This window comes from Anastrepha obliqua, chromosome 1, assembly GCF_027943255.1.
Source record: "Anastrepha obliqua isolate idAnaObli1 chromosome 1, idAnaObli1_1.0, whole genome shotgun sequence".
Classification (NCBI taxonomy): domain Eukaryota; kingdom Metazoa; phylum Arthropoda; class Insecta; order Diptera; family Tephritidae; genus Anastrepha; species Anastrepha obliqua.
This window is the reverse complement of record NC_072892.1, coordinates 142,491,468-142,499,793: the sequence shown is the minus strand read 5'-3', so window position 1 is coordinate 142,499,793 and position 8,326 is coordinate 142,491,468. Positions and strand designations below refer to the sequence as shown.

The 8,326-nt window shown below is 39.2% G+C and overlaps 1 protein-coding gene across 1 annotated transcript; it reads right to left on the bottom strand.

The window, feature by feature from the left end:
- Positions 1-226: 226 nt before the first annotated feature.
- LOC129236365 (structural maintenance of chromosomes protein 1A) lies at positions 227-6,598 on the bottom strand. Its single transcript, XM_054870715.1, has 15 exons — positions 6,312-6,598; positions 6,022-6,242; positions 5,808-5,956; positions 5,573-5,741; positions 4,602-5,495; positions 4,392-4,520; positions 4,250-4,332; positions 3,792-4,164; positions 3,620-3,733; positions 3,305-3,560; positions 2,938-3,242; positions 1,410-1,522; positions 839-1,342; positions 588-765; positions 227-521 (listed from the first exon to the last, which is right to left on the bottom strand). Exons 1-15 carry the CDS (start codon positions 6,475-6,477, stop codon positions 459-461), a joined length of 3,717 nt encoding a protein of 1,238 aa, XP_054726690.1. The 5' UTR covers positions 6,478-6,598; the 3' UTR covers positions 227-458.
- Between the last annotated feature and the right edge of the window lie 1,728 nt (positions 6,599-8,326).

Sequence of the window (8,326 nt, the reverse complement as noted above, 5' to 3'; positions counted from 1 at the left end):
AAAGTTCTTGTCAAACAATGCTTGCCCGTCACCAGAGGCCAAAACGAAAAACAACATGCATCTTTTTTAGTGTGAAAAGTCACCATATAAACGAGCATAAACTTTAAATTGTTCGATCGATGCTTTACGAGATATCGATCACTACGGCCATGAGAACATAACGGATTTTTTTTTTTTACACAACTAATACTTTTCATATTCCAATTTTAAAAGTCTTTATTTTTACTTACATACATACATACATCTTTTATTCCCTATGAATGTGTTCGTTCGATTAATTAAAGTACATATGTACGTATATGGTGAAAAAAAGATTGTTAATACAAAATTTAAATTAAGCACTGTATGGTAGTAATCTTTCCTATGTAAATAGATTAGCTTTTGGTTTTTATGTGAGAATATAGAATGTCTGCATATGAAAAATTAAGACAAGTAAATTAAGACACCAGCAACAGCAACTACTTGTCATCGAAAACGCTCAGATCGAATAAGTAAACATTCGATATCAAACAGTCGCCCTCCTACAAAAATAAAAAAATATACTAAAGTCAATCACTCGAAATCAAAGTTGTATTATTCAGATTTACCGCAGGTGTTATGCCCACCAAAGCATCAGCATGTCCATAGAATTCCTCCTTCAACGAAATAACAATGGTCTGCAAATTGTTTGTGTGATCGCGTATGTAGGAGGCCACCTTGCCAATATTGGTATTGTCGAGCGCTGCATCAATTTCGTCGAGCACAAAAAACGGCGCTGGTTGATAGCTGCGAAAAAATTGAATTGCTTGCATTAAAATCCAATCCATTTAAAAGAATTCATATCCACACTAATTTGCACCTGTGTATGGAGAAGAGCAATGCTAAAGCGGCAATTGTTTTCTCACCGCCACTCAAATTGCTCATGGGCTGGAAACGTTTGCCCGGCGCCACGCAATTATAATTGATGCCATCCAAATATGGTTCTTCCGGATTATCGGGGCCCAGATATGCTTGTGCAGCTTCATTGCGCGCCAAGCTCTTGTAGATGCCATCAATTGCATCGGATATGTGATTGCAGCACTGTATGAATTTCTCGGATCGCTCATTTTTCACTTTCTCAAAAGCAGACTTCGCCTTTTTCGCTTTGCGACGTGCATTCTCGAACTCCTCATTGGTGGATTGTATTTTTTCAGTGACAAGCGTTAATTTCTGCATTGCCTTCATATTGGGTGTTTGTATGCGTTCGAGTACGTCTAATTTCGCCTGCAAATCCTTTTGCAATTGATCGTTCATTTTCTTGAAAGACGAGTCATCTTTCAGTTTGCATATTTCGCGCGGCAAACTGCTGTAATTGACTTCAATTCTGTTAAACGACAAAAAAAAAATAAAAATAAAAGCTTTTCAAAACTAAAAGTAGCAAGCATATTTACTGATTTTCACGCTCTAAAATGAGTGAAGTAGAGGTGGTATTCGTTTCAGAATCGCCTTGACGCACAGCATCGTCGAGGGATCCTTTGAGCAGCGGTATAGGTATGCAATCCATCTGTGGATAGTACAATAAAGTGTATAAAATTTAGAGTTGAATTTAATTTAAAAAATTTGCAGGTTCTACGGGAAAAGTATAATCGAATTTGCGCTAACGAAACATACTTAGTCCTGCCATAAGTTCTGTTACAAGTTAAGTCCGTTATAGATATTATAATACTTCTTTTAATGAAGTTAGTTTTAATGAATCATGTAAATATTAAACAAAAACTTCATTCAAAATGGTAACCAATTGCTTTGACACAAGCGTTTAAACGATTAGGCCATGCAACACGCACGGTTTCCATGGATATTAACGTCACTGCTCGAACCAAAGATTGTTTGAGCCCCTCCGAATTGGCTGGTACAATTTTGTCGTTAGCCCCGTTTTCGGTCTTAACCCCGTTAAGCGCTTACGCGATTTTGGCCGAGTTTAACAAAGCGCGCCAGTCGTTTCTTTCTCGTGCTAATCGGCGCCAGTTGGACACACCAAATGAAGTCAAGTTCTTCTCCACCTGATCTCTCCAACGCAAAGGAGGCCTTCCTCTTCTTCTGCTACCACCAGCTGGTACCGCATCGAATACTTTCAGATCCGGAGCGTCTGTATCCATTCGGACGACTTGAACCAGCCAACGTAGCCGCCGGATCTTTATTCGCTGCGCTATGTCTATGTCGTCGTAAAGCTCATACAGCTCACCATTCCATCGCTTGCGATATTCGCCGTTGCCAACGTGTAAAAGTTCTAAAAATCTTACGCAGAATCTTTCTCTCGAACACTCCAAGCGTCGCTTCACTGGATGTTGTCATCGTCCACGCTTCTGCGCCATACGGAAGGCTCTCATGTGCAGACAATCTTTAATTAGTCCTGATATGGATCTGGTCGATACATTTATTTTCATGGACATGATTTTCTGCTTTCTGACGGAATTTCTGAGAATTCTTTCTCGGACGGCTTTTATGGCTGCACTGGTTCGAACCACGCAAGCACGACCACTCTTTTTTCTGTCTGTCACTTCAGACATTTGAGAAACACGATTGATCGTGCGGTAAACAAATATTCTCGTATTATTAAGTTTTTCAATAATTCGTAAATCTCACTTCCACTTTTACTCCATTATTAGCAAGCGAAATTCGCCACCAAACTGAGTATAATTTATGAGTAGGCAATGAATCCGAACAAAGGCAAAAACGAATGGAACTTTTTTCTGCGAATTTGTTCTCGCCGTATGCATTGTAAAATTTGTCACAGAATTTATGGTCAAACTAAGTACAAATTTTCTAAATGAGTCGGCTACTCGAAGCCGACGACCACAAGAACCTAACCTAAACTAAGTATTATACAAATTCTAATAGCTGCGGGAAAAGTATAATCGAGTTTGCGCCAACGAAACAGCGATACGTAGAAGCACTTTTTATCGCTGGATCTTACTATACCTTTGCCTGCATCAATATATTATGACGTTCATTCTTTTTAGTTTCAATTTTCGCCTCTATGGTTGATATCTGACTGCCCAAATTGTGAATTTCCTTGGCCAAATTCGACACATCACGTCTAGCTTTGGAAATATCCTCTTCCATGTCGTCAGCAGCTTGTTTTTTCGCCTGCTTGCCCTGTTTGAGTTTCTCCATCTTCTCCTTGTCTTCATCGATTTCTTTAAGATATCGTTTTTCAGCTGCTTTCATACCCTCAAGTGCGTCCTCTTCATCTTGTACACTACGCTCCCACCGCTCCAAATTTTCTGTTATAATTGAAAAATAAGTAAGTGAATCCTAATGAATTAAGGCATAATTTTGTTATCACTTTTAGTATCCTTTTGCTTCTCAAAGTCTAATTGCGTATTAACTGCATCAATTTGCTGCTCAAATTCTGCACGTTTTCGCGCACGCTCCTGCTGCATAACAAGCTCACGCTCCTCGTACTGTCGTATATTCTTTACGCCCAATCGTTTGCAGAACGCGGCGAACACCTTATCTTCAACATTGTTCATATTCTCCTTAATTTCTTGAATATGCTCCTCACGTTTCGTCATACGTCGTTCAATTTCACTGATTTTAGGCTGAAATTAGGTTGAAAGCAATAAAAATATAACTACAAAAAGTTGTATTAAGCTCTTACGCCAAATTCATCTAATTGACTCTGCACCATCTTCAATTGATTATCGAACTGATTGATTGATTTTTTCGATGATTCCAGATCTACCATACTGTACTTGAGACGATTTTCTAATCCCTATAAACGACCGCTTATTAAATTTACGTTAGGAAATAAATTATTCATTTGCTAAAACCTTAATTTGTGATTCAACCGTTGCCAGTTCACTTTGTTTGCGCGATTTCTTTACCAACTCTTTCAGCTCCTCGTTTAATTTGTCTTTTTGCATTTTCAACTGTGCCATATGCTTTTCATCCCAACGCTTGGCTTTGCGCGCCAGATCGTGGCTACCACCAGAGAGAATGCCAGACTTCTGGTAGAAGGTGCCATCCAACGCAAGTGCATCATAGCGTGTGCGGTCGATTTCGTAAGCCACTTTCATAGCATCCTCGGGTGTCTCACACACCAAAGCATTGTTAGTAGCGAATAGTACTGCGCGCTCTATTTCTGGGGGTTCGAATTTAAGTACGTCGAATACGAGTTTGACGTTGCGCGGCTCAGTGATGTTACTGCAAGGATAGGCGCAAATGGCATATTTATCAAAAAAAAATATATATATATATATACATATATTTTATATCATTTAATGCATACCGCAAACGCTCTTTTAGTGGCTTTACTTGCAAGTAGTCTAGCGGCAGAAATGTTTCCACTTCCAACCTGCCCTCTTTTAATATCTGAGCAAAAGAAAAAACTGCTTTAATTTACTTTATTTTGCTAAAATGACTCCACCCACCTGAATGCAGTGTCTTGCGGTCTTTTCCGTATCAACAATTATGGCCTCCATATATTTGCCCAACACCTTCGTCACTGCTACATTGTAACGTTTGTGCGTCGGCTGGCACATGTTTATCATGCGATCATACTGAAAAATATAAAATATTGCACACACAATGTTATCAACTCCACTACAGTTACGGTTCGACAAATAGTTATGTTCACTCACCACACCCGGCACCTGCTGTTTAAATAACTCGACTACTTCTTGCTTCTTTTTGCGATGCGCATCTTCGTGCTTGTCACTCTTCGCATCACCCAATTGATCGCGCACATTTTCCAGTTCGCGTTGTTTTTCAGCAATCTTCTCCTTGGAACAGCCCACATCGCGTCGCAGTTCATCTTTAATGCGATTTTGCTCCTCCAATGCGGCTTGCGACGATTTTATGTGATCCATTAGCTTATCACGTCGTTTTACCGCTTCTTCGCGCTGTAGTGTCAATTTCTTTAGCGACTCTTCGACAGAAGCTTTACGATTGCCTTCACCATCTAACATATCCTGATCTGATTTCTGTTCACGATTAACAGAATCTAATTGTGAACGATATTGCGTGGCGGTAGCCTCCGCTTGTTGCTTGAGACGATCATACTCTTGCACCAGACCCTCTTCCATTGTTACGCTTTTGCCACGACGCTGCGACTCATTTTCGATGTCGTCCTCGAAACGTTTTTTTAATGTTTCCACATCTGCTAGCTGCTTTTCCAGCTTGCGTATATCCTGTTGATGTGCATTATCTGCCTCGCGTGCCGTCTCCAGTGTTTTCTGTAGCGATGCCAACTTCTTCTGGCAATGTGCCACCTTTTCCTTTGCTTTAATATACAGTGGACGCTTTTTGTTCATTTGCGTTTCAAATTCACGTATTTCTTGCTCAATTTTTGCCAAATCACGTGAAAACTTTCCCGCATCTTTCTTTTTCTCGCGTAACACTTCATCCGCTTGCTCCTTGCGTGCTTCAACTGCCTTAACATCTTGTTGTTTAGTCTCCAAGTCTTGATTTAACTTTTTAATATCGTTCTCCACGTGATAGAGCCGAAATAGCTGATACTCCACCTGTTTCTCATTCTGAAATTAAAATACGAATTACGAGTTAAATTCGATCAATAATAATTATTTTGTAGTCTAGCTTTATTCAAACTCACATATTCATTCTTTAAGCGTGCATAACGCTCCGCTTCCATCTTTTCGTGCTTCGCTTCTTTACGTTCAGCAGCCATGCCTTTCTTTTTCTGATACGTAAATTGTGTTTCCTCCTCGGCCAAATTCATTTCTTGTTTCAAACGATTGTAATCCTCTTTAAGCAGCCCAGAACTGCAATCACACAAACAAAAAAATTAGTTCTATTTTTGAGACGAGTAATTGCTAAAAAGCCTTTACCCGCTGATCTCCTCAAACAACGCCGTGCGTTCTTTTGGTGTTTTCATTGCGATATTCTCTACAGCGCCTTGAAAAACCAAAAAGTTTTTTGCTTTTACGTTTATACCCATCTTTTCAAGCTTACATAAGTAGGCACTACTCGTTACGTTCTATTAAAAATGAGAGTAAGTATGAAATAAAAATTTTCTGATTTACGCGGGAAATCATTACTCACATCCCCATTGATACGATATTCGGAAGAACCGCCAATAACTGCTCGCTGAAAATCCATCTGCTGCACGTCGTTTATAAGAAACTTTGCAGTTACGTAGCAACTACGAGACACTGGCTTACCAATTGATGACCCATGTATTAGGTCATTAAGGCGCTTCACACGTAAACTCGAAGTCTTCTCACCCATAACAAAACTAATTGCATCCATAAAATTGGATTTTCCTATGTATTAAATAAATTACCATTACTCAGCAGGCAATAATTAAGCAACTTCACACATTAATAACACACCTGAACCATTGGGTCCAATGACCGCAGTGAACTTCTTAAGAGGCCCGACAATTACATGTCCGCGATACGACTTAAAATTTTCCATTTCAATATACTGCAGGAAATATACATCATCCTTTGGCGTAGAGGTGGTCGCCTCCACCGGAAGTTCTTCATCTTCGGTCATCTTAAACTCTTTAATTGTGTTTTTAGAAAAAGTGTAAAGAAGGCCAAATTATGAGAAATTGTATGTTTATTTTTTATTAGAGAATACTACGCGCTGCTTTTCACTATTCCTCCATTGCATTCGACTTTTGACATCTAATTTGATGGCATCAAATAAGCAGCGCCTACATCAAGGCGAATTCATACAAGGTGTGTTTACTAGAGTAAAGCATGGTACTCAATTCGCCTTGTCCAAAACAGGATCAGGCAAAACAATTTATTCTTCCTTCTAAACAAGAATGATAGAATACTCAGTTCGCATTGCCTTCTAGAGGTGCGTAAAGTAGGCTCTTAAATCTGGATGGAAGGGACTTACGAATCCGAATATACGAACAAGTGTCTGTTGTTTTTGCGAAATGGGCGATGAAACTCCAGAATACATTCTCTGCGAATGTGTAGCTCTCGCAAGGCGATGACTCGCTCACCTACGCATTGTGACTCTGGATCCATTAGAAGTATGGAACAAACAGCCCGAAGAAGTATTCAAAATTCATTAGAAGCCTTTGTGGTTAAACACAATAGATCAACTCAAAGATCGCAGTGCACTATGGCCTAATAAAAAAAGCTCGCTCCAGCAGCTGATTTGTGTTTTTTTCATGTCATTAGTGTGATTTGAATGTCAAAGTTAGATGTTTTGTCTACATTCTAATTGTAATAGGGGAAATCATGGAAAGTAGTCAGCTAATTTTGACATCCAAACCAAAACACATCAACAAGATACTATCAGCTGATTCGAGTTTTTTATTTACATTTATTTTATTATAACTTTATCTGTTCCCGAAATTGTTAAAATTACCTTTACCTTTGCCGACAACAAAAAAATATACTCCATTGTTATTTGTGCTCTATTGCTAATGTATGAAATGTACATTAACGTTTTCTGATTGCTGTTTGCAGATATACCTGGTTTATGATAAAAATCTGGGAGCAATCCCGTGACTAAATTATGAATTATGTACTTCTATATACGCTACGTGTTGTGAGCGGCCTTTATTAAATTGTCTTTACAAGCCTATCGCAAATTAATATTTTGTTCTGCAGATATTCATTCGGTGGCATGATGGGGCATGTGGAAAGGTGGTTAATATCGTACGGGGTGCCTTCACATGCTGGACATATGCTTATACGAAACGGGTAAATTTTATATAAATTTAATAAATTTATACTACCGGGTCAATTCAATCCCATGGCATCCTATTCTACATTACCGGGATGACTCGGGCTTTTTCCCGACCAACGGCTGCCGCCCCAGTAAACTAGCCCTGTCCAGTGCACCGTACCTTACCCCTCATTGAAATATCTTATGGCCTCTGGTGACGGTCAAGCATTGTTTAACAAGAACTTTATATGTGTGCGTGTCGGGTGATTGACGCTAATATCTAAAATTTTTGATTTTTACCGACAATAAGTATGTGTGACACGACGCCACCCGACTGCACTAACACACACAAAGCTCAGTCAAGCATGCTTGACCGTGACCAGAGGCCATTAGAGGTATCCACCACATATACGGTACGGTATAACGCGATTTTATGTTGTAGTTGTTATAGCAGCATAAATATGCTGCCCCATGCACACCTTGCCCATGCATATACGAGGAATGCTGCTGAAGTGACAGTCCTTGGCGGGATATAAATTCGGTTCGTTCGGATTACGACTGTCGTGGGAATGATTTTATATTGCTCGTATAAAGTGGTATTTCCCATATTTCTGCACTCTGAATTATTTGTAGAACTCGTAATTAAATTTACATTGTGTTCAATTTTTTGAAGTGTAAATAATTTCATTTTAATAATTATTTATTTTAAGTA

What these genes read in the sequence shown, in the direction of transcription:
- LOC129236365 (XM_054870715.1), bottom strand. Translation starts at nt 6,477, where the DNA reads ATGACCGAAGATGAAGAACTTCCGGTGGAGGCGACCACCTCTACGCCA. An exon ending in CCGCAAGACACTGCATTCAG is followed by an intron (nt 4,333 to 4,391) that starts GTGGGTGGAGTC and finishes TCTTTTGCTCAG; the next exon opens with ATATTAAAAGAGGGCAGGTT. An exon ending in TTGCTCTTCTCCATACACAG is followed by an intron (nt 766 to 838) that starts GTGCAAATTAGT and finishes ATTTTTTCGCAG; the next exon opens with CTATCAACCAGCGCCGTTTT.